Source organism: Corvus kubaryi, unplaced genomic scaffold (assembly GCF_017639235.1).
Source record: "Corvus kubaryi isolate FWS band 111438036 unplaced genomic scaffold, C.kubaryi_AGA036_p1.0 37398, whole genome shotgun sequence".
Classification (NCBI taxonomy): Eukaryota; Metazoa; Chordata; class Aves; order Passeriformes; family Corvidae; genus Corvus; species Corvus kubaryi.
Window position 1 is genome coordinate 25898858 of NW_024581137.1, and position 24904 is coordinate 25923761.

The 24904-nt window shown below is 41.6% G+C and overlaps 1 protein-coding gene and 1 long non-coding RNA gene across 6 annotated transcripts; one reads left to right on the forward strand and one right to left on the reverse strand.

The window, feature by feature from the left end:
- Positions 1-391: 391 nt before the first annotated feature.
- Positions 392-22365, reverse strand: NFE2L3 (nuclear factor, erythroid 2 like 3). 5 transcript variants are annotated; one of them, XM_042043084.1, is made up of 4 exons: positions 22165-22365; positions 9968-10075; positions 9032-9097; positions 392-6634 (listed from the first exon to the last, which is right to left on the reverse strand). In XM_042043084.1, exons 1-4 carry the CDS (start codon positions 22171-22173, stop codon positions 5429-5431), a joined length of 1389 nt encoding a protein of 462 aa, XP_041899018.1. In that variant the 5' UTR covers positions 22174-22365; the 3' UTR covers positions 392-5428. The 5 variants fall into 5 exon arrangements, with proteins under 5 accessions (XP_041899018.1, XP_041899017.1, XP_041899022.1 ...); XM_042043083.1 differs by having other exon boundaries at positions 9014-9097; positions 22165-22362; XM_042043088.1 differs by lacking the exon at positions 22165-22365 and adding an exon at positions 10487-10991 and having other exon boundaries at positions 9014-9097.
- Positions 9091-10104, forward strand: LOC121671431. Its single transcript, XR_006018521.1, has 2 exons — positions 9091-9358; positions 10004-10104. It is a non-coding gene; the product is annotated as an uncharacterized LOC121671431 (long non-coding RNA).
- Positions 22366-24904: the final 2539 nt, after the last annotated feature.

Sequence of the window (24904 nt, forward strand, 5' to 3'; positions counted from 1 at the left end):
CAGCAGTGAATGTGGTGAGAGAAGTCACAGTTTTGAGTCAGCCTGATACTGGAAGTTAGCAACTTCAAATAAAAACAGTATTGTGTGGTCAATTACTGGTGATCAATTTGTAGACAATGTATTCTTACTTGATATAAAGTTGTGTTTTGTCACTAACAGACTTTGTTTTCCAAGTAAGGGTAACAGTATTTCTAAGTACTAACAGTTGAGGATCAGGTTGTCCTTACTAGGTCCAGCTTTCCCCCAGTGAACACTGTGCAGCAAACTGAGGGAAGAAGGAAAAACAACATAACTGGTTGATAAACTGGTATGTGAGCCAAAGGACACCCAAAAATAGAGTGTATGACTTGTATTTATAAAGTGATGGTGAAAAGAGGAAAGAGGTCAGTAGTAGGGTTCTGGCCACTCAGACTTTATTTACAAAGAAAGCTGAATTTTACTCACTTCTGTTGTGCTGCAGGTGCTGAAAAGTATTTAGGAAGACGCAAACAATTGCTTTTAATACTGTAAAATGGACAGGACTTGAACTTTGTTATGTGTGGGAAAGAAGACTGTATTCTTTTAGTTTGATGGTGAATGTACATGATACCTTGGGGATGAAATCGTATCACTTCTGGGGAAGAGAACTCAAGCCCCAGAAATGGATCTGAATTTTCAAACAGTTGTCAGCCGAGTTTGTTTTGGCAGCTTGACCTCACTGGTAGAGGATAAATTGCTGGGAACATACTGGGGCTGTACATTCCCTGTAGGTTTAGTGTTTCTGTTTTTGAAGCAGTGCGTGATGCAAGTGAAACCCCATAGTACTGCTGTTAGTTCTTTTCCACGTAAGGGAGATGGGCTGTTTCTCTTCAGCCATCCATTCAGTGGATCTAGGAATGTATAGCAGTGTTATATGGAAGGGTTTACCTGGGTAATAATGATCCATTTTTCCAGAAGTACTGTCCCTTTTTAACAGTCGTGTTCTTGCTTTGCAGCTGCTGTTGGTTTGTGTTGCACAGAAATTTTGTCAGTTAACTCCAGTTAATGGAGCAAGAACTGGTTTGTTTATCAGCAGTAAAATTAACAGTGTAAAAATAGCTGTGTGACTTGCCTGACAGTGCTATGAACATACTAGGTCAACAGTGTTTGGGGACCTTGTAGTTAAAAACTAGCTTGCGTGACCTCCCATGCTGCTTCACTGTATGAGAAAGGGTGACTGGGGGAAAGTCCTAGAAAATTGCTGTTACCAGCACTCTTCTCCTTGGGGGGGGGGGGCCCCCCCCGTTTGTTTTGGCATTCTTGTATGAAAATGGGTGGCTTATGGACTTCATGGAGTTCTAGTAGCTGTGCAGCAGGTATCAAGTTGCAGTACTTTATGGGTACACTACAGTAATAAGATTTCACATGGTTACATCTGCCATCTCTATTTGGTTTACTTAATAAACAGTTTTTCACTACACTGTGGTGCTGAGTGTCTTGTTGCCTCATTTATAGGTCTCTGCCTCTTCTGTCCTCGAGATTCTTGTTAGAATAGAACTGTACTGACTCCCAGAGAATGAACAAATGTGTGTGTGCTTAGGGACAAAGACTGACAAGTTGATACTCATGAAGTTGCTTTGTTCTTTATTTTGTCATTGAAGTTTGTTCTTTTGGTTCCCCCATCTAAAACTAGATTGTAAGCTCTGGAGCAGGAACAGCCTTAGCTTGTAAGAAAGCCAAATCTACTGAATAAAACCTAAAACATGAATTTAAGCTGCACTTCAGTGCAGTGCTGTAGTGGTCATTCAAAGTGTCTGTAGTGTTTCAGCAGAGTGCTGTGTTCTGGGAGGGCTTGTTCACAGGATCTATGAGAGTGTTCAGCCTTACATTTCAAGAAAGATCCTATGGGTGTTGCAGTTTAATAAAGGACTTGGCTTGCGTTTGTTGCTGGTGGGTGTTCCTCCAGAACAGGTATGGATCTAAGAGCATCCAGCAAGTAATGCTCCATAGTGCATGTTGCTGCCATCAGTAATGGGAATGTAGTATGTGTGCATGGTGATGTCCCCACCACCCAGTGTTTTTCCTTTATACTTAATCTTCCCTCACGTCTTGCAGATAACCTCTTATTTAACATAAAAATGTAGTTTACCACTGAAGTGTTACAGACTACTTAAAAGCTTTACCATGGGAACAGTATTTTAATGAACAGTCCCACTTCAGTCTTTGTTTCTTGTTGTCAACAGCTATGTTTACAATCGTCAGTTTTGTGGTTTCCTAGCTATGTTTTTAAAAAGTGTTTTCATTCTAACTTCAGAGACTTACGTTTCAACATTGTAGTAGTAAGGTAGGACACAGCCATAATGGCTTTGTCACATCTGGCTCCAGAGTAGGTTTCATACCACGTGTCTTTTCACAGTAAAGTTCCTGGTTTGCATGCTTGGGATTTCGATTTTGTGAAAATCTTGATCTGTCAGAAATGATGCGAAGCCAGACTTCAGTCAGGTGTTACCCACATTTTACAACTATTTCAGTAACAACTTGTTTTTGATCAGTCCTGTTTACCTGAAAAGCTCAACTCTACAATGTCTCCATTTTGTATAGAGGTTGCAATTACAGACTAAGGCCAGTACATGAAGTGTATTAAAAGCTTCAGGCTGTCTAGCTGAATTGCACACATCATTTAATGACATGAAACTGTAAGGTATAGCCACGACCAGGCAGTGTTTGTGGATTTTTTGTTTGCCTTTTGTTTTTGATTGTGTTTGGTATTTTTCTTTAAATACAGCCTAGTGGCAGAAAGGGAAGACACTGCAAGAGCTTTTAGGTGAAATACGAGAGTCTACTCCAACTCAGAACACGACATTGGTCTACCTACAGTTTTGTCCTGTGGGCAGGTAGCTGATGGTTTGAAAAAATGTACAGCCAGACCTAATGCTCATTGTATCATCAGTACTGCTGCAGTCCACCCAAAATTAGTATTTCAGCTATGAGATTTTTGTAGGGGTAGAGTTGCGTGTTGGGTTCTGAGGAATTGATCAACTTGATTACATCAAAACAACACATCAACAATTGATTACATCAACTTTAAAGAAATAAAGTTACTGAACAAAAATGACAGTTGAATTAGCTGAGGCATTTCATAATCCTTTACAATCTTCAAATTTACACATAATGGGGTTGGGGCTGATGTCTTAAATGGAACAGGTGGAGTAAGCTGCTTTCCGTTAGGATTGTGTTCTGAAAGGGTTACAGTATGCTTTATTTTTGGCATGTGCCAAAATTTAACCATGTAGCTGTTTCCCAGCTAGGTATATGCAATACTCCATTAGCAGCTGGCCTTACAAAAATCCACAGAGCTCACTTGCCACTGCTACTGAAGGAGTGGGCACCAAAAAGTTTAGGCTTTACTTTTTTTTTCCTCCCATGTGAGGCCCTAAAGGCCCAAGAAATACTTGGCTTTCTGGATTTCTCAGTTAATGAGCCTGATCCAGTATCTATCAGAATTTATGCACATGGGCAGTGAAGTAGGGTTAAGGACCTGGTCCTGCAAAGGGTAAGCGCATGGACTTTAAAAATGCTTATTATGTCATTTAATTGATTATGACCATGCTGACTTAAATATGTACTTCCTTTTTCCCCTGCAACTAGAAATAAAGTTCACAATTCATCATATGTATCTGATACCTCTTGCATGTTTTGGTTGAAGTTTGTGATGTAGCTAGTAGACAAATCCTATGTGAATACCAGTTAGGATAGATGTGTCTCTCGCGCGTAACCAACAGCAAGAAATTGCATGGCCTCAGTAATGAGACTTTTCTGCTATGAATTTACACTTACCAGCTTGAGGCTGTGCTGAAACCGATAACGAACACATGCACACATTTATTTAAAGAAATCTTTTAACAGAAAATGCTGAGCAAATTGTTCAAACAGGCTGATTTCATTATTGATAATTCAGTGCACTTGACACTATCTTAGTGCTCCCCTTTTAGAAAATGCCATTTGATAGTATCGGTTTTGCTACAGCTAAGTGCAAGCAGCCAGTGTGAGTTACATGCTAGTGGCTGTTCGTCTCTTCAGAAGGTATAATTTGGCATTTAAGCTTGTATTGCTTGTATGTGTAGTTCTTATGTGTTTGGTGCAAGTGATTTTTTTAACATACCTGAATGTAAATTTGCTCCATTGTCATCATGCCACGATCAATGAGAACTTTTTTAATACTGGCTTTATGTGTTTTAGTTATAAAACAAATAAGAAGTATTTGTTGTTATTTAGACATTAATATTAGTAGTAATTTTCATCATAATATACCTCAACATTCCTTCCTTATCATTCATTATAGGCCTTTTAGGCCATCTCTTTTGCAGACCTTTTACAGGCTGTAAAACAGTAAAGGATAGGATGTTATAAGTTCATGAGTGAATAAAATTTCTCCTTTTTAATAGCACAAATGTCAAACCCAAAACCTCTTCATTTGGAGCACTTATCAGAGTGTAACATCATAATTACAAGTATAGATAAACAGCAGTTTGGTTCAATTTAGTTTAAAGATTAGGTAAAATATTTATTTTAAAAAATTAAATCTGGAACATTAAAGATACCTTAAAAATACCAGTTAAAAAAGCCAAAGAGAAAACTCAAGTACTTCTTGACGAAGGTATCAAAATGAGCGGAAAAGGGAAGGTACACAACTAAATGTGTAACAGTCACTAGGAAACAAAACAGGAACTCATTCACCATTGGTCATTTTCGTGGAAGAAAGCTGAGAATGATTCAATTGCAGAGGATGCAGGTAAGACAATATTGAATCAGACACAATTTTCAGCATCTATTTGCAGATTGACTGTATGAGTTGTAAAATTAAGTGGTAGATCATCTTTGCTTGGAGTTACAATGGTGAAAGTGAGGAAAAATGCAGTACTGTCCCGGGTTGCTCTCCTCAAAGGAAAACTAGGAAAATCAGAGCCATTTTGAATAAATGCAAAGCATGCCGTTATCTCTCGAGACTATGTAAATCCACAGCGAATTTAAGTTGAAGATCCACTAAAACTATAATTTTTCTTTCAGTGCTAGAGAATAAAATAAGTTCATTTTCTGTATGAAGAGTCAAGTACACAAGACTAAAACATTTTTCGTGCACATGTAACATTGATCTAAAGTTGACTTACGCCAGGATGTTCTCCCCTCTGCCCCCATTACCAGTAACTACATTCTAGTTTTAACATAGGTCTATAAAGCTACACTGATGGTCTAGCTCCTTTAATTGTAACTAAAACTAAACAGATTTCCTCATCCAAAAGCCTCAGCTCATAGACTTTCTAACAGATCGCGGTTGGGTTTGGCAGACCCTTGAACATAGTGTTTGTCCTCAAGCGTAGTTGTTTCTGTTTGAACTGCTGTAATCACTGACCTTTAGTCTTCACACAAGCTTTCAGGCAAAATAAAGGTGATTTTGGTGATCTCAGTCATCTTATTTTTGTTTCTTCTCTTTTCTGTTACCTTGTTTCTGTTCAGATTTGACCAAGTGCTTGGGAATTATGAGAACACTACCATTGCTACTGCAATGAATGACATACTGGCGTGGGTTAACAGGTCTGCCCTGGTCATCCCTCAATCTACTGAAAATGTCGTGGTACAAGTTGTTTAATTTTTGCTTTATCTGGTTGATTGATTTGCTACACTGGGAGTGCTCCTTTTTAAGGCTCTCCTTTTGTGTTTGGAGATTACACACATCTTCTTCCAAGTTAAGAATTGCATTCAGTTTGCGTTTATGACATTTTTGGGCAGCTACTTTGTTTTTTCCTCTTCGTCTGATGTCACGTAGAAGTGATACCTGAGTTTCTGTCAGCTGGTTCTTTGCTAGCAATGTGTTGAAAGAGTCGACGGACATGCTCACAATTTCATCGTCTGAAAACGGTATTCTCAGAGCTTTTGCACTACATTCATCTCTGCTCTGGTTTGTAGCAGTAGAATTATGGCACCTATCGTTTACTTTGTTTGATTTCTTCATCCACATCTGTTGATGAGGCTGTGGAGTGGATGCTGTTTGACTTGGCAGCTGAGTGTAAGTGTGATTATGAAGAAACTGTGGAAGCATGGCTTCTGTAGAACACTCTGTATCACCTGGATATTCCACAAGGCTGTGTTTAGTGTTTTCTTGGCAGTGGCCACCAACAGCTCCTAAGCCATGTGAAGGAGCAGATTTAACACTACTGCTGTACCCAACAGCATCTTCACAGCAGACTGAGTAAGAGGTGGTGCTGTGATTTGAATTCAAAGATAGTCCTGAATCTGAGCCAGGCTCTTCAAAGATCTGAGAAACTTCTATAGGACTAAAGCCTTCCTCCAAAGCCAAAGACATGAGTTTAATTTCATCAAAATTATCATCATGGGCTGTTAGATTTCTAAGGTCAGCAGCTGAGAACAGCCCTGTCAAATTTGACCCATGAAATAGTGATTCTGGATTTGTGGTATCAGAGCTTGATTGAGGAAAAAACTCTTGCCTTTGTAAGTGTCTTGGTTTTGATTGAGTGGGGTAGTCTGTTCTTAGTAGCATTGCATCAGGAGGACTCAAACTGTTGTGAAATGTCTGGGTCAAATTTATATTGTGGTGTGAGGGTGATGGGTCTTGACCTCTACTAGAAGTAGCAACTTGTGGATCTTCCAGTAAGTTCACCTAAAAGATGAAGGGGGAAAAAAATGGAATCTTTCACAAAATGAATGCTTCTACAGCCCTCACCTACACAGTCATGATCAATTTGTTCTTTAATATTCCACTATTTGATTCTATTAAAGCCAAATTTTTGTATGTTAAACTCTTAGCTATTTGGAATGCTGTTTCCCATCTGTACAAAGCATAATCTGTATTGGCATATGGCAAAAGGAAGCAGGAAGGGTGCAGTAGAAAAGTGACTGAAGGAATGGGAGAAGTACTTGCAAAGGACAGTGTGGGACTGATGAGGGTTGAGAGGTAAACATGGGACTGTTGCCACGTGTACAAACTATAGCCTGTGTGTTCTGTCTGATCTGGTCTAAGAAAAAGGTCCTTCTAAGGGTTCATTACCCTTCCCTAGTAGTGGTATTGATGATTCAAGGGTGAGCTGGTTCAAGGTGCTAAAGAAAATGAACTTTTTAAAGAAGATAAATAGCTCATCTGCAGAAGTGAGGACAGTGGTGATGAAAAGAGGAGTGGAAGCCAGGAACATTAAGACTGTGCTGTCACAGTTTCACTGCTTATTTTACAATTTATGAAGTTTTTGGGGCTGTGAGGTGCCACATTTGGTTTAGTTCCACTTAACTGAGGTCTACTGAATCCAAAACTAAGCTGAACTTCTTTCTAATCAGTTTGGAGGTAACATCATCCCCCACCAAATCACATCTTTTGTGGATGTCTTGACTTTAAATTACTACTCAGGGTTTTTTTTACAAAACCAAAGCTGATACATGATCTGTCGGCCCTGATGTCCAAACAATAAACTGGACTGGTAATGCTGCAGTAGCACTAAGGCCCACCTTTTGTGGACCTGAGTTACAGTTGCTGGGTCTTAGAAGCACAAAGCCACTGTCCAAGATTATGTTGGGTGCTTGTTGACAAGCAGAGTAGTCAGAAAATAGATGGATACAAAGTACTTGAAAAGGTAAATACATCAAGTAAGAAGTGTATAGGATTCCTCCATAGTTGAGTGTCCTCACCGTGTCTCAGGAAAGGACTTTCTGATTGCATTCAGCAAACAGACTATGTAAAAAGCACTTTCCACAGGGAAGGAATGAAGTACCTAAGGACCAGAACATCTTAAGTTCTCTATTATGCTTACTGGGAGCTCAGGTAACAGAAGAAGGTCTTGCCTTATTTCTCCTAGGGAGTTGCCTTGTACTAGACCACCTGCAGTGGTCTCTAGTCTGAGATAGAGATGCTGTTTTCAACTAATCCCTTAAAAAGAATGATTCTTAGCAGTCAGCTATTAAAAAATACCACTCGCTGTCAAGACTTGATACTTGGAAGAAACAATCAATCCATATTCAACAGATAGATTGTCACAAGATGGCAGTGCATTAATAATGTTAAATAAAATATGCAACTGTGTTTTGTAATAGCTGCATAAAGGCTACAGCCAAATTCCTTTCAAATTATGAGGAGGATGGAGAAAATTAAACTGATGAACTTCTACATCTGGTTAGTGTGCAATCCATTTCCAGAGCTGAACAGAAGAGGAGGCTAATTTGTGGGCTAGAAGGTACTATCCAACCTAGAGATTCCCAAAACTACATAAGCATGAAGTTACATGGAAAACACTAATAACCCTGGAAGAGGATCCTATGATGGGAAGTGTATGTAAGATACCCTTGAAGTATTGCAGAAAAGGAATGTAGGAAGTAGCTTCCTGGTCAATGGTTGCACCTATGAACTGTGGGAGAAGAAGGAGACTTCAATTAAGATAACAACTGTTTTTTGTGAAGACAGGCACACAGAAAGTAAAATACAGTATCAGAGGGCTACAAGATTTTTAAAAAACCCAAAAAACCAAAACACTAAATGGGTTTACTGCTAATGCTGACTGACCTGATTTGCAGTGAAGATGGATCTGTTGTTCTTGACAGTAGTAACCTTGTAAGCACTTGACCCAATATTTATGACAACTGTAATCTTTCACAAATGCTCAATAGCTGCTACTGTATAATAAATCGGTGTTGCTCTAGAGAAACACAGCTGCTGCATAAATACAAATTGGCATTAGGTTTCAGAAAGGCAACTATTAGTTGAACTGAGTTGTCCAGTAGCTCCATCCAGCTTTGAACACCAGATCACAGTGAAGACACAGCTCTTACACCAGACAAGTTGCTGGGGAAAATTTCTCAAGTAGAGCCAATGAGAGCTGCAGTACAAGGTGGATAGTAGCATCTTTAGCATCCTCAGGTAAGTTTTACTTCATTGATTTGCTAATATATTCCCAGAGTGGGTGGGGACGGCTGTGGTTATTTGATCAAAGTAAGTCATTACCCAGTAATTGCTGACTGTATTCCAATCTACTGGCAATACCTGTATTTTCTCATTTACCTCTAGCATGTTTCCCACCTGCGATGACAGAAGCTGTAAATAGCCCTCTAAGGAGAGAAGGGAATCTCCATGGTTGCAGTTGCTCTGTGACAAAAGAAAAGAGAAACGTGTTGTAAAGCACAGTTATTTTATGTAAAAGGAGGTAAAAAGCAAAGTCTGAGAGGAAAAAGAGCACAGTGCAGTACTGCTGCTGACTCCATCATCAACTCTTCATCCTGATGGGAGATGACACGCTGCTAGAACGAGCAGAACAGCTCCATGGCCTGAGCATCCCTGCTCTGCCCACAACAGCAGAACTGGGCTTTCCTCTGAAGCTGCACCTCCCCACCAGTGCGGAAAAATCAGGTAATTTTTCAAAGCCAAGTTCTCAGGGGAGTGGCCAACAGAGAGGCTGTCAAGACACCTGGATCAGATGTTCTCAGCTCCCACACGGTCTCAAGAAAATTGAGTGCCCTTTTCATTGTAGCTCTCAGAGAGAATAAAACTGAACAGTCCAGGGTCCCAAATATAATTCTGAGCATCAAGCTTAAATAAATGGTGAGAACAGTATAATTTAGCATCCATGTCGCTAGTGTTTGTAGGCAAAAACATCCTTGCCCACAAGCACAACACTTTCACAATGGAGAAAATAAACCCAAATTGAAAAATGGTTAGTTGCAAGTGTTTTCTGTAAACCTGAGAGTATTTCAACTACACAAAAAATAGTGGGGGATTGAGGGAAGGAGGCAATTTTCAAAAAGGTGTACAAGAGCATCATTCACAAAGTATTGTCTGAAGTGACCATTCCTTTCCTGCCCTGGCAGGGGACACTTCAAATTAAAAGAGGAAATAAATTATTCCTTTCAAAACCTTTCACTCCATTGCTTTTCACTACTTTTTATCTTAGTGATAAGTTCTATATCTTCCCTCACTTCCTCTTCAGTTTTCCCTGCTTCCCTTTTTTTCACCATTTACTTGATTTATGTCTTTCTCCTCCTCCTCCCCTTGCAGTTCCAGCTGATCCTCTCCTTGATGTGGACAGCAGTCATCCAAAGGTCCCTGACATGCTTTCAGGTCAACATCCTGAAGACAAATAAAACAGTTCTATTACACAGCATGCTGTCAGAATTAATCTTTAAAATGCACTTTTTTGCTACAGCGATAGCATTCCAAATAAAATATGCACTGAACAGGTCATGTGGATGGACTGTGTAGGCTTTGGGGGCAGAATGAGACCAGTGTCAGTTCAGGGGGGCAGCCCCTACCTCCTGTTCTGGTGCCCAGGCACTGAACCTGTCTGCAGTAGAAATGGACACGGGAAACAAATTCTTCTAAACCAGACAAAGAACCACGATGTGATTTCATGAAAAGTTTGGACTATCAGTGTCTTTTGAGGTAGTTTCACAACAGCATATCCAAGCCAGATAGATACTCAGTGATGGAGTATTAAAATAGGCAATTATATATGGCCAGTTAGCAAAATCCCTTGCTTACCTGTATTGTAATAGCAACTCTGTTTCCCATCACTTCCATGTAGACATTACCCATTCTCATTTATCCAAATGATGGAGTTTTTTAATCTCCAGTTATGAAATGGTTCACATTTAGGGGCCTCAGAAGCAATTTTCAGTTTTTATTTTATCTATAGTCATATCATCAGACTTCTTAATTGTTTATTATATAGGGCTGGAGTATTGCTAAAGTAAGAAGTAATCAGTGCTAATTTATATTTTTTAAAAGTGTGTGTTTATATTTTAAAAAAACTTCGATATTTCAGCTTTTACAGGGCAAGTCTGTGTTATTGAAATGCAAACTCAGTGGAATGGCAGCCAGAAAACCAAGTAGCCACACTGCATTATTTCCATATATCCCCAGCAAAATGCTATGGCAAGTTTTTAACAGCAGCAAACATAATGAGATAGTGTGCAGTTCTAAAATTCTCAGCAAACAATTTACTTTACAGGTTTGTTAAGAAACCATAAACTATATAAAACCTGCAGTTATAATAGTCATCAAAACATATAAAAGTATTTATATTGTTCCTTCATACAAAACACATTAAAAAGTAAATGTAAAAAGTTTAAAAGCAGGACCCTGCAGTAAAATTAAATATAATCTTAAAATAAATGAATATTATTTTCAATTTTGTACATTCTAGTTAAATATTTAAAAATGTGAAAACTAATTTTATTTTAAACTAATTTTGTTTGTTGGCTTTCAGTTTTTCTGTACTTTCTTTTCAAGACTGAAAGAGAACTTGAGCTTTATAAACAGCCATTTGTGAAAAACAAATAGATCTACAGGGCACTCATGTGTCACTCTGATGTAAGAGTGAAGAGTTTCCTTCAATGATGCCTAACACAGTTTCTAATCATTAGAAATGATATTCCAGAACATTATGTCTTCTTTGTCAGCTGCAGTTGGAAATGACCAGATGATTTTTTTTATTGCCAAATATGAGAAAACAAATTTACTTGCCTAAAACCATACATGCACACATACAAAACAACAATACCAACAAAACAAACCTCCTAACCAACAGTTTTCTTTATATAGTTGAACAGGAGGAGAGGAAATTTAGTATACAAGACACTGAGGACATGGTAAGTAACTATCTGCAAACACTTAAATGAGTCCAATGGAGCAGATCACAGGCATGAAGTTAGTCCCATACTTATGTGCTTGCAAGATCACAGCTAGTCTTAAATTTTACAGAAAGCCAACCTAATACTTGTCCAATTAATGTGACCTGCTGATCATTCTAATTAATAAAATTCATGATCATCAAAAGTGAATAAGAAGTCAAGGAAAACTGCTATTAAAGACCTTAAGCAGCTCCTGTGGAGCCAAGTGGCCTGGAAAGCTGCTACTGTGGCAGAGCATTCAGCTCCTGGATAACACAGCAAATTCATTACTCTACTGGCTGCAGAAGAGGCAAATGCAGGAAATAGTTAGAAATGCGGTATCTATAATGTGATGCCTCAAAAAACCAACTGCAAGCACTGGGTTTGAATACAAAAGGTGTATGAGTCACAACTTGATTCTTCCTTTTAAAATTTCCAGGGAAAAGAAAAGCTCAGGGTAACTTTGCTAAGAACCCATGGTGTGTCCTACAGATCATTCAAAATCCTCACAGTTCAACTTGCTTACAGTGGAAATCTGACTGCAGATGATGCTGGTCTTCTAAAGTCTGCAATGGAGATGGTCCTTCCCCAAACCACTGTGAGGAGAACTGAATTTCTAATGTACCTGATAGGACATCTCCTTTCTGAAAGGGAAACTAAATGCTCCTGAAGCTCATAGAAATTTCTGAAAACTGTTGTGGATTTAATTTCCCCAGGATGTCAAAGATAACTGAATTTTCAGGTCTTTTCTTATTACTATATAAAACTGTTGACTGTTAAGGAGAAGGGGAATATTTCTAACTACAAATTTTGGAACTTATCCGGAGTCTGCATTCATTTTTATACATCTTTTAAGAAAAAAAAAAAGTCTGACTATTTTCTCTACTCTGCCATAGATGGTGTCTACCCTTAGTTTCCAGGCTGAGAGCACCAACCGCACTACAGGATCACAAACCATTTTGCCTAAAGGACTCTTTGGCTTAAGCACAGAATGGAGGTCAGAATCTCCCTCTGATCTTTGCAGAGAGCTCCTGCTGATGTGAATGGAGCAGAGGTGCCAGTGTGGAAGGGAGTGAAGCAGGGTCACACATTTGCAGTCATGGCCATTCCCTGGAGCTTACCAAAGGGAATGTGTCAGCTCTTCTGAGCGAGCTCAATAATGCTGCACTGTGTGGCTCTGAAGATTAGTCTTACTAACACCATTTCTCCCTCTGGCAGATGATATTAAAATATACTCATGGCTGCTCACAGCGATTATTACTGCAAAAAGTTATCCATCCTTTGAAAAAACCTATTTCCACCACTACCAGAACAGTTTCTGAAGGATCCTGGCCCTATAGCCAGCTTTTCACAACAGTGGTGGTATAGATACAGCACATATAAGATATTTCACATCACCAATTTTTACCTATGGGATCATTTCAGCGAGACCCTCTACACAGAAATCAACCAGAACCTTTTCACCTTTGTTTCTCTGTTTTGGCTTTTCATAAAAATCCCCTGGATTACTGATAAAGGCTTATGCTCTGACATTACAGCATCAGCTTGTTAGTCTTCCTCAGTGATGAAGAATGGCTGAACAGCACAGCTCAACAACAGAACGCTTTCTTCCAGGCCTGCTGTATCACTTGGGATTGACTGCTGGACTACTGCTACAGGGAGAATAGGAGGGGTGTCTCCCCGAGAAACAGCCACACTGTGTTTTTGAATAAGGCATTTCCTTAAAGATACCTTAATTTTACAGACTAAATGTACATCTAATGACAAAAGCTTTATTACAGAGTCTGGATATTAATCTAATGACAAGAGGGATTAGGTGTAGATAGTATTTACTGTGCTGCCACACTCACTATTTCTGTCCTTCCTGTTCCTTGTTTTGCAACAAGGGTAACAGAATAAACACTAATTAAGTCATAGTGATACCACTATGAGTCCAAGAAATTGGGACAGCATGTGGTTGTCTCTGTATAGAGAAAAAGACTTGATTTTTGCTGATTGTAGAAGACTTAATAATACCACCAAACCCATCTACTGCTGCAGCCTTTCCACTTCTACCACTGGAGGGTGTGGAAGTTCATGCCTCCAACAGCAGACTGTTCCCAAAAGGTAAAACTGCAACCCTACTGGAGGGCAACCTTCGATTTGCATTTGGAAGGACTCCTGTGCAAGCACAAAGCCAGAGAGTTACACTAAAATTCTCCATAAAATAATAATAAAAAATATAAAATCCCATGCATCTTAAATTCTCATCTTGCTTCTGCCACTTACTAGTTTCAGTTGCATTAAAGAACACAGTCTGAGACGGAGTCTGATTTACCAAATTATCCACCAGCCTTGTATGTGGAGGGCTGGGCTCTAACCACGCACCTGCCCCTTCGCTGCGGTACAGCTTACCACAGGTCAGCTACAGGCTTCAGTTTGTCAGTCTTTGGAATACAAAAAATAGTAGTTTATGTCAAAACTGCTACTTAAGGAGGGTCAAGAATCAATGTGGAAGTGAGAGAAGGTATGGTTTTGTGGGTGGCCTGGCCTACACTTAATTGGAAGCATGCTGCCTGCTCTGGCAGGTTTCCAGAGTTTCTTACTCTATGTTAAAAATAGAGCTTTCAGTTTCCAAATAAGTAAATCAGAGTATTGATCTCAGCATGAACTGGGTGTACTGTACCAAACCACCCCTCCACATACCTCCTCCCCTTGCTTCCTACACCCATGTCTTATCTACTGTCCTTAAAAGAAAGTATAGGGAACAGAACCTGTAATGACACCAAAATACAAACAGGTCTACTGCGGTGTATTGGGTGGGTAAACAAGCTCTCTCTGAAGGAGCAGCTGAAAGCATAATCGAGCTGTTTTCAGCTATTGATCTGTGTGCAGTTGGCACACAGGACTAAACCTACACAACCCAGGGCTACAAGTACCAGAAATACTTGAACTGTCTCTGGAGTAACAGAAAGGTCTTGCTGGAAGAGAGCAGAGTTTGGCTGGGTGCACAGACAGCACTGAGAGGCAGGGGACACCTGCCCCTGGAAAGCTCTTTCACTGCAGTCAGACTCAGAGTTATCACTACAAATATCCCAGCGCTGGAGCAAAGGTACATGACCACAATTATTTGCAAAAAAACTTTTTTTTTGGTGCTGATTACTCATGTATCTTGTTCATGTGCTATCTTCTAATTACTCCACATTATGTTCTCTTTATTTTACTTGTTAAGTTTTAAACTGCTCCATTGATGTCATTAACCTTTGAGATGGTTTTCTACAAACTTTTGTCCCTTCACCATTACTAACTGCACTTCTCTGTAGAACTACCTCTCTCCTTGTTATTACCTGAAAAGATGTGGCACTGGCCTGGTGCTCTTCGCCACATATTGAATAATTAAGTAGCATTTCCAGAATAGAATCACAGAATGGTTTGTGTTGGAATGATCCTTAAAGTTTGCACAATGCCAGCAGAAGTTAAGCAAAACAGCTCCTAGTAACATAACCAGTAGTTTCACTTTACTACTTGGTAGGATCAAATACAATTAATAATTAAATATAATGATGCATAGCTGATATCATTCAGCTCTAAGTTTAGTGGTCTTGCTCTTTGCCTGTGTACTTTAAATATGTAATGATAATCTTACAAACTGCTATCTACTTAGTAGATAAGAAAAAAAGAAAAAAAAGTATTTCTTGCTGTTTCTCTATATTCATAATGAGCCCTAAAATATCCTGAGAACACCAGAACAGAAGAGTACTTCATGCAGCCAGGGTTAAGGACGTGTGGAGGGTGGAATGGTAGATGGGAACACCAAATATCAAAGTAACTTTTATGTTATATATGGCTAGGCTTAAAAATTACAATAAACCATGCTAGCTAAGCAATGCTACTGAGTAAATCAAGTGGTTCATAGATGTGACTCCAAATGCGGCACCTGTCAAACATTTATGACGTTTCTACTCTAAATCCTAATAATGCCACCTGGACTGCAACCAAGCATTCTCTGTGAGAGCCCTCCCGTGTGCTGCAGGGAGATGGTAGCACCTCTAACCACATGCATTTCAGGGCTTTAGACAGCATGGGCCAGCTGTGTCAGCTATTACAAAACACACATACTCTGGGCACTCTGTTCCAACACAAAATTAACACCAACCTACTGCCCAGATGGAGGCAGAGACAGGTAAAAATTGAAGACACAGAGACTGATAGTGTTGTCACTGATTTCAATTAAAACATCAGTTTTCATGCTGAAAACAGCTCAATATCCTCTTCAAAATGAGATTTTAAAACCACTTCTAACATACACACCAAACAGGTGCACACTCCAGCCATTTGGTCCTGTGCAGATGTTTTCCACCAAAAACTGATTTCATTGTAATGACAGACAACAAAGAGAATAAAAATTTTCAGGTCCCCTCAAAGCTGCTAAATAGAGCTTAAAGACTAAGCAGCAAAGTAGATAAAAGAACGCAAAAGTGGACACACAGGATGCTAAATGTAGCTGGAACCAGTGGATAAACCGATAATGAGGAATACAGTGGCTTTTGTGGCAAAGCCATGTAACAAGAAGCAACAGCGCATGCCCTAAGACAAGTTCAAGGCAAGGTCATCTGTCACACTGGGAGCACTCAGTGAGTATGACCACCAGAGACCCCTTCAGACAACCCTCTAGGACCATAAAAAGACTTCCAGTAAGAGGCAGATGCATGCAAATCAGTTCTAGGAAAAGTGATGTTTCTGTATTATCTAGGAACTACACTGTACTGAGTATCTCTGGTCATGATGGAATAAATACCTTGTTGTAAAGCTTCACACACACCCAATTAGAGGAGATATCCCCAGGTGTGTTCAGCGTACTGAGAGTTAAAGAATGCCTGCTGTCTAATACTTCGAAATGTGTTAGAAAGTTTCTTTTCCAGCCAATTTTGGTATCAGTAAAGTATGCAATATCCCTGACAGTAAATGTGATTAAGGTAATTAAATTTATTCAGTCACTCTTTCAGACAGAGCACAGTAAAAAAACCCAAACCAAACCCAATGCGTGCCCTCCCGCCACCCCCCTCCAAAAAAAAAAACCCAAAACCAACCCCAAACCCAAAACCTCTTTCTATGCCTCTGGTGCCCCAAGATACTTTCTTTTGTGGTCAGTGAACTACCTGACATCAGGGCTCTGTAAGTTCTCCCTCCCTTCCTGCTCTACCTTTACCCTAGATTGGTTGTATATCGTCATTGGTATGATGTAGTCACTACTCAATAAACATAAAATTACTCAGGGACCACCCTTTCAGATAAAACTTTGTACACAATTTGATTCCAGATGTCCTCCTTTTGAGTCCTCCAAGGCAAACATACTTTCTCAGGCATCCAACTCCCAGCTTTCCCAAGCTACCAGCCTCTTTGCAACACCAAATGTCTTCCAAGTCACAACTCTGAATAGGGAGCATGGCTAAAAGCCAGTCTTGACACTTTGGCTCCTCTAGAATTTGAGTATCTTCACCTTCCCTCTGACACTGTATGTAATTCCTCTTCTATTTTCCACATTTACCACACTCTAATTCTTCCTTCTTTATGCCTGATATTCCCCTCATCTACTTTCACATGCACTTTTCATGCACCCCCAGCACTGGGAACACATTGGCCACTCTCCAGAGAGCAGGAAAATGCTGGTTCAAGTCAGTCCTACACCACAACTCTAACTTCCTCTAACACCCTCTCTGAATGAATTTGGCTTTTTCAAACCCTTTCAAGACTACGTTTGAGGTTCTTCTCTTATCCCACCTCTTTCTGGAACACCATGAGGTCCTTCCCCCACCTCCTTACTACATAGGTGAATTCTGGCCAACAGGTAAAGGCCATCCACAAACAGGGGCCCAGCCCATTTATCTATTTGCAGATGTCCCTCCACAGCAATATTGCCATGTCCTACTGCTCAATGAATTCAAAAAGAAAAAAAGAAAAGAATAATTTGAAATATGTTCTGTAAGTTAAGCACACAGCTTCAGTGGGAAGCTCTCAAATGAACTAGGGAAAAGCCTTCAGAGAAAAACCTTAAGAGAAAAGCCTACCTGGTTCATACTTAATTTTCACTTTGCCAAACTTTGACATTCACCAAGAAAAAAAATTTAAAAAGAAAAAATCCGTAACTCGAATTATTCTCACTCAATAAAAACACTTCAAGCGGTGCTCAAAGTCTGGGATGGATTCCCCCCTTCCAGTGCTTTAATACCATGAAACTCTGCCTCTGACAGGGTTCAAAGAAGTGTGCTTGTATGAGATTTTACATAACCTGACTCAAACTGCCCTTTCTAAACAGTAACATAGAGACAACAGTACAAACAATACAAATTATACACTGTGCATCTTCTTCCTTAAATGTTGTAATTCATAAACAACAGTAATATTATGCTGCCAATTATTACTTAGAGCAGGTCTTTAATCGAGTGCAGAAATTCAGCTCTTGGAAAGGGCCTCAAAGATCTGTTGAAAGAATGCAGTGCATTCAGATATAACAAACCTACTTGACGTGTAGGAGCAGAACCCTCCTTCTCTGTCTCACCCCAAGCTGGAGCTTGTTTCACATGCAGTGCAATGACCCAGCACAGCAACTCCTGCCCTCATTCAGGCACTGCCTCTTCTGCTGGCATGGGCAGCATCAGTGCCTGGGGTTCACGGGATTTAGAATGAACATTTTTACTGTAAAACTAACATAGAGAAAAAGTAGAAGAGCTACACAGTCCATCCATTTTTCCATGTATATTCTGTAAAAGATAAAGAACCCACTGAGTTTTTAAACTCCCTTTCTTCAAATGTCTACATACATACATAAACATATACTTACACACATTAGAAATACTGATACACAGAAAGGGAAAAGAGAATCACTGGATCAATTACAGCAGTTCTGAACCCTTGCAAGACCTTCAGCTAAGACACTGTTGAATGACAAGCTTCTTGAGACTTTCCCTGTTTGGGAATATTAGTACCACACACATAGGACTGATGCATCTTGCGGCACTGAGGCCTCCCGTTTCCCCACACACAGTTTTTAAGGTGCTTTGGAAAATGTGTCTCATCCATTTTTCATATGGACTTAGGGCTCAGTGTAAGAGCTTTCAGAAGTGCTGTTGAGGCAGTATTACACTGAGAAGCCCAAGGAAAATGCAGCTGGCAGAGTGGGGCATGGAATGTAACCCAAGTTAGGCACCTGTAGAATGGCTTCTCTCTTTTCCCCACCAATGTAAGACCTACACCCAGTGTCAGCGACATGTCTTCCTCCCTGTCCCCCCCCTTTTTTTTTCTTTTTCTGTGCTTAAAACTTCAAAATGTATACAGCCACACAGTGCCTCTAAATTTCACTAAATTTCAGTTTAGTTTTAGTTTTCCTTACAATAAGCTATTTCCTTGAGCAATCCAACAATAATTTACAAGCACATTGGGGAAAAATAAGCAGATATACCCAACTTTACCTGTGTGAGTAACTCAATGTGACTTACTTGTGCGAGTAGGTTTGAGTAGGACAAAAAAAGTTAGGTACTCTGTTTTCAATAGGGGGATGTCAGCATTCAAACAAGTGCTGACTATTAAGGAGTAAGTGCTCCCATTATAAATCCTTAAAAAAAAAATCCAAACAAAACCAAACAGGACTGCAGTCTCTTTTTTTTCAGCAAACTGTGAAGAGAAAGACTAGGTGCAGCACTACACTGTTGGATCTGGGAAAAAAAAGTAGCATGAGAAATAATCACCCCAAAGAAAAGACCTGGTTCACCCTTAGGTGGCTTTTTATCTGTTTCCTTAGCAAACATGCCCACAGGAGCCTGGACTCTTGGTCTCCGGTGTTCTGCAAAGAGGTAGGGCCTGAATCATCACCTTTCATAACTACAGAAATGAATCCATTTCCTTGCAAGAACTAATGCATGTTTTTCCAGTTACCCAAAGTAATTGTTTATTGCTTTTTTACTTCTTTTCCTCTAAACTCATGATTCTCAGGGAGGAATCCTGGTACCTTAATCTCAAACATCCCTGAGAACGAAACCTACAAGCTTGGATTCTGTAGCTGCCCCAGATCAGAACAGTGCAGAGGCATTAAACTAATACCCTAAGCCATTAGGGCACATCTACCAGTAGCCTGCTTTGACCTTCTGTAGGGGATGCAGAACAGGGTAGTATGGATAGTTCAGCACTTGGAACAAAACCCCTCTTTTTAATGTAGTCTCTGCAGTGGTACAAACACTTTTGTCCCAGGTCCTGTTACACACATCCATCTAAGAAAATGAGTAGCAAGACACTGGGATAATATGATTATTTTCTCCATTAAAGGGTGTATTTCAGAGGAAATACATTTTGTTATTTTTATTACTAAGGCAGTAAGATATTGTGGGGTTTACATTTCATGAGCAAGCCTATATTTGATTACAGAAATTAACAGCATGAAATAGTTTGCGGGGAATATAGTGAATATGAAGGTTAGGGATGATCCCAGACTGCTGGGCAACAAGGTGAGTGTAGGAACCCACCTGCTCACTTTACTCCTTATCAAAACCAAAGTGCTCAGGCTGTTCTAACACTTCACTTCATCTTAGCACAGGACAGAAAAATAGGCAAACCCCTGCAGTTTAGCATGCTCCAACAGCATGCTTTGGCCACTGAATTAATTTTCTTTTTCATCTGCAGTTGTCTTCAGGAGCAGTTTTAAGTACCAGATCTCAAAGGACGAGGACCAACAGCTTGCATTGTGTTGCCAGCAACGTTCTCAGCAGGGACCAGAGTCCAATGAATAAAATGAATCCAGGGATGGATAAATCCAGCTGTAAACTTTTCATGATGTAACACAATACCAGGCAGAAAAAACCCAAATACTTCCACCTGTTTACATAGACTTCTTGTCCTGATCTAGCGTGGATAAGAGAAATGCGAAAAATAGCTCAAATCTATTCTTACAAAAGGCAAATTGAACGTTATAAACCAGCTGAACCACTCTGCAATCATTATACTATTACAATAACATTTTGACAGCATACGTAGACTCAGTCAAACCTACCAAAGGCCACCTTTAAAACAAAGATCTACTTTTTGATCTGAGTTTCATGTTTTGGAGCTGCCATGCGCTTCAAAATAAGTCTGGTGGAGGAGACATGGGGGTTTCCACATAGATGTCCCTTTATATTTTATTTCAAGAATTGAACAAATGCCTTGTCTTGCTCCTATCATTATTTCACTTAAATGCATTGTGCTTAAGAGAGAGGCCCAGACCTACATTTAGCAAAGAAATGAATCATCTTCTCTCCACATAAAAGAGTCATCTCTTACAGTCAGGGTGTTGAAACTAGTTTTGCAACTACTTTACAGAAATAACCAAGTTAACACAAGGGGAAATTGGGGAGAAGAAAAAAAAAATAAAATAAAATTTAAAAATAAAAATAAAATCTACCATGCATGACAAATTTAACAATTACCATTTGATGCTGGTCCATTAAATCATAATAAGAACCAGCTATCCACAATTGTTCAAAACCAACTTGAAAAATGTTGGTAGTTCAACTTGATATTTCAAAATGTACTGAACATCAGAGTCACAAGCCCACCATCTTGGCATTCCTGTATCTTTTGTATCCACGAAGCGCACCACAAAAGTCCCAGATCATAAACTACGCACGGAACAATGAAACTCTATTCTCAACAGCAATTTAACTGAGAAAAGCCGGCGCCGCAGCTGAGTGGCTTGGCTAATGTTGGAGCTACAGCTGTGCACAACTCTTCAGCTCTGTGCAGGACGAGGGCAGGAGTGGGTGCAAGGAGACAGAAGCGCAGCACGGACCGCACGAGGCGCGAATAACCAGGGAAATGGGTCAGCACTGCTTGGTGCTTACCGCCTCACGGGGAGTTTTCAACTGCCGCGCTGATAACGGAGGGCAGATAAGGGAGCCCAGAGGATAGCCTTGGCACAGTAAGATCCTCTACATGTAAGAAATGTTCCTGCCAAGTGTAGTTACCGGACTACGACATACACGTGCCCTGCGCCCAGGTGAGGGGCGCACTGTGTGATGTACTATGGAGAAGCTGCATTTCTGCAGCCGCGGGATATTCTTGAGAAGCCTGTGTGCCCACATAAAGAAAACAGAAGCGATGCCGGAGGAAATGCCAAGCAGAATCGTCCGTCCTGGCCGTACAACTCTGCCTGGCAGGTGACAGCGGCTCTGGGGCCCGGCGTGTGCCCGGGCCAGGGCAGCTCTGCGGGGCTGACCTCGCTCCGGTGCACGGAGACTCCGCGGGTCGCTCCGTTAGCAGAGGCTGCCCCGCAGCCCGGCCCCGCCGCTCGGTGCTTTGGCTCCCGCCGCCCGGGACGCGGGCAGGGCACGGGCCAGCCCCGCACACCGCCGAAGGTGTGTGTCCCCCCTTGCTTATATTTTTCTTTTTTTTTTCCCTTGTGGGACAGTGCCTGGCTCAGAAAAGCGTCCTCCTCCACGTCCCCACCGCTCGCCCCCCACGAACACCCCAGACCGCCCGCCCCGGTGCGCGCCCTCCCCGCTCGGCCGAGGCGGCTGCGGGGGCCGCCCGCGCCTCCCTTACCTCCGCCATGGGGCAGCCGCCTCCGCCAGGGCCGCCGCCGCCTCATCCTCCTCCCGCGGCGGGGCGGGGGACGGCTCCACCAGGGCGGGGCGGGGCCGGGGGAGCGGGCCCGCGGGGCTCGGTGCCCCATGACTGCCCGGGGCAGGCCGTCGGGAGGTGCGTGTGCTCCGGGGGACGCGGACCGCAGCCCCAGCCCCGCAGCCACAACCCCGCCCCCCGCTGCTCTCCCCGCCGCCGCACCGGCCCTGCCCGCGGACGGGAGGCGGCGCCGGGGCGGGACGGGGACACCGCGGCCCCACCTGGGGCCTGGGGGGTCAGTGTGCCGAGGGCAGGAGCAGCATTCGGTTGCTGCAGCAAGCTGGAAATAAAGGAGACGAGTTACGTGGGACAGTAGCCGGAAGGAAAAAAAAAAAGTAAAAAGCAAAGAGATTCTCCACAAGCCCCGGTCAATAGAATCCCCAAATAAAAATACAGGATGGAGGTACAGGTTTTAACTACAATCAACCTGCTCCCTAAGTATCTCTTCAGTGGCTTCTCTTTCCCACCTATTGGACTGCATTTTCCTCGGCACATCTACTCAGCACTACAGGAACTTGCTCTCGCACATGGTAGAAATATATTTTCCAGCTGTGTGCTCTCTGTCCTCTGAAAAGGTCTCTTATCTCTTCTCATCACTTCTACTTATCTGAGTGTTTCAGACTTGTTTTGGCATTTGCAAGGCGTTAGGCTCTTCGGGCAGACGCTGAAATTGTCACTTCCCCAGTGATGACTCTGTGTGTAACCGGTGCAGTTTCTCAATTTCACTGTTATCACAGAGGACATTTCCCTTTTTTTGTGGGGTCCTGTGTGATACCACGCTACGAGTGTATTACAGTATTCCTAACGTTTTATTGCAATTTGTTTCTTGAATTCTAATGAAGTAACAGTTTTCTTTAAAAGATCTAAATGTCCTGGCATAGGATACAATCTTCCCAATCTTCCACTGCCAGCTTTCCCCCGGGCGCCGGGGGGGGGAGGGGGGGGGGGGGGGGGGGGGGGTTGGAGAGGGGGGGGGGTTGATTTTGGTGTTGGAAAAATAAATTATATGTGTGTTAAGGTAAATACATTTACAATCCTGATTCACTGCATAAAGGCCAAGACAGACAGCCACCATAAGTCCTTATATTGCACATTATGTATTGGTGTTAAACCTTTTATTTTTTGGGGTTTTTTCTCAGCATGGTCAAAAATCTTTGCACATAATTTTTATGTTTGTAGATCAAGTCTTCTAATGATAAGAAAATATATGACAAGTGAATATAGCCTGTAGATATTCTTGCAAGAGAGGAGGAAGGAACTTGGCACATCCCACTCCCCAAGGGAGACAAGAGCCTCTTTGTGGCCACTGTAGGCCACTGCAACGATGTACATGAAACAGGCCTGTTTAATCGTTTAGTCTTTAGCAAGATGTGTTCAAAATGTTTAACAGAAGCTCTGAACTGTTACGGTTGCTTTTGGCTGTTAGGTTTTCGTCTGAACTGAGTTTTAAATCGTGGTCCTTAAGAGCCTCAGCAACACACACAGGCATTAGAGAGGGACTGAAACCTCAGGCTGGCCCAGGTACTTTAAACTGGAGTTAACCTTCACTCAGAAAAGATTCCATGGTGGCAGATTTAGGGATTCTGTTCAGGTCTCTGGCTCAGGATTCAGGATTTTAAAGTCCTGCCCTGAAATAGTGATGAACGAGTGTGTGCTCAGTTAGCACTGTCCCGCAGAGAAGGCATTGGTGTCAGACAGCTTGTGTGCCCTCTTCCAGTCAATGCTGTGGCTGTTTTGCACATTAGACACTCTGTCTACATAGACAGTAAGCCTTTCCTCCTGATCTGCAAAGTCAGTATTCTTTCTGTGCATGTTTACTAAGGAATCAATGCAAGGACCACTACGTAGATAATGTCATAGCATGAACACTCCTTTTAAAATGAACCCCTTAAACAAGAGACCTCCCCAAACCTCTTAGTCAAGTTCAGCACAACAGCAAATGTGACAATTCATATCAGTTTGGCCTGCTCTGGTAGCTCACTGCTGGGGGAAAAGAGACAACTGACTTCCCTATGTCTGACTAAAAGCTTGATCTGAGTCTATGAAAAATCATAGAATCATATGAAATGCTGAATTGGAAGAGACCTATCAGGATCATCGAGTCCAACTCCTGGCCCTGCACTGGACACCCCAAGAGTCACACCATGTGCCTGAGAGCATTGTCCAAAAGCTTCTTGAACTCAGACAGGCTCAGTGCTGGGACCATTTCCCTGGGGAACCCATTCCAGTGCCAGCCACCCTCTGGGTGAAGAATCTTTCCCTGGTATCCAACCTAAACCTCCCCAGACTCAGCTTCATGCCATTTCCTTGAGTCCTATCACTGGTTGTGAGAGTGAAGAGATCAGTACTTGCCCTTCTGCTCCCCCTCTTGAGGTTGTTGAAGACCACAATGAGGTCCCCCCTCAGTCTCCTCTTCTCCAGGCTGAACAAACCAAGTGACCTCAGCTGCATTTCATAAGACTTCCCCTCCAGACCCTTCACCATTGTCATGGCCCTCCTTTGGACACTCTCTAACAGCTTAATGGGTTTTTTTATCGTGGTGCCCAAAACTGCCCCCAGCACTTGAGGTGAGGCTGCCCCAGTGCAGAGTGGAGTGGGACAACCCCCTCCCTTGCCCATTTGGTGATTCTGTGCCAGCCAGGACATGGTTGGCCCTCCTGGC

What these genes read in the sequence shown, in the direction of transcription:
- NFE2L3 (XM_042043088.1), bottom strand. Translation starts at nt 10,546, where the DNA reads ATGAGAATGGGTAATGTCTACATGGAAGTGATGGGAAACAGAGTTGCT. An exon ending in GAGTTGCTATTACAATACAG is followed by an intron (nt 10,076 to 10,486) that starts GTAAGCAAGGGA and finishes ATTTGTCTTCAG; the next exon opens with GATGTTGACCTGAAAGCATG. An exon ending in AGGTGGGAAACATGCTAGAG is followed by an intron (nt 6,635 to 9,013) that starts GTAAATGAGAAA and finishes TTCATCTTTTAG; the next exon opens with GTGAACTTACTGGAAGATCC.